At 67.4% G+C, this 460-nt stretch overlaps 1 protein-coding gene across 1 annotated transcript; it reads left to right on the plus strand.

The window, feature by feature from the left end:
• Positions 1-8: 8 nt before the first annotated feature.
• Positions 9-456, plus strand: LOC107682138 (CXXC-type zinc finger protein 5-like; the record flags this gene model as incomplete). The annotated part of the gene is made up of 1 exon (XM_016478484.1): positions 9-456. A coding segment is annotated over exon 1 (435 nt), but the record flags the coding sequence as incomplete, so codon positions are not given.
• Positions 457-460: the final 4 nt, after the last annotated feature.

Here is a 460-nt window from a genome sequence, read left to right on the forward strand (position 1 = left end):
CTCACACCCCGGGGCTGGACCATGTCTGGCGGACAGCCGGAGGGCAGCCGGACACCCAAGTCCCAGGACCAGGACACGGACCAGGACCAGGACAAGCGCAGTTGTGGGGAGGACAGCCCCGTTATCGAACGCCGCAACCGGAGCGGCATCATCAGCGAGCCCCTCAGCAAGAGCCTGAAGAGGTCTCGCACCCTCTCGCAGTACACCGCCGCGTGCCCCCAGACCGCCAACGGACTGAAACACAACGGGCAGGCCAAGATCCACGCGGCCAAGCCCCAGCCCACCCAGCAGCAGCCGCAGCAGCCTTCCGCCTCGGCCTTGGTGCCGAGCAAGCTGGACCGAACCTTGGAGCAGGTGCTGGAGGGACAGAACGGCCTGTTGCACTTTGCCCAGGCAGCTGCGCTGCTCAAGCGGGCGGGCATGGAGCACATGCTGCTGCCGGGGGGAATGGGAGTGGGTG

Source organism: Sinocyclocheilus anshuiensis, unplaced genomic scaffold (assembly GCF_001515605.1).
Source record: "Sinocyclocheilus anshuiensis isolate Anshui unplaced genomic scaffold, SAMN03320099.WGS_v1.1 C31686492, whole genome shotgun sequence".
Classification (NCBI taxonomy): Eukaryota; Metazoa; Chordata; class Actinopteri; order Cypriniformes; family Cyprinidae; genus Sinocyclocheilus; species Sinocyclocheilus anshuiensis.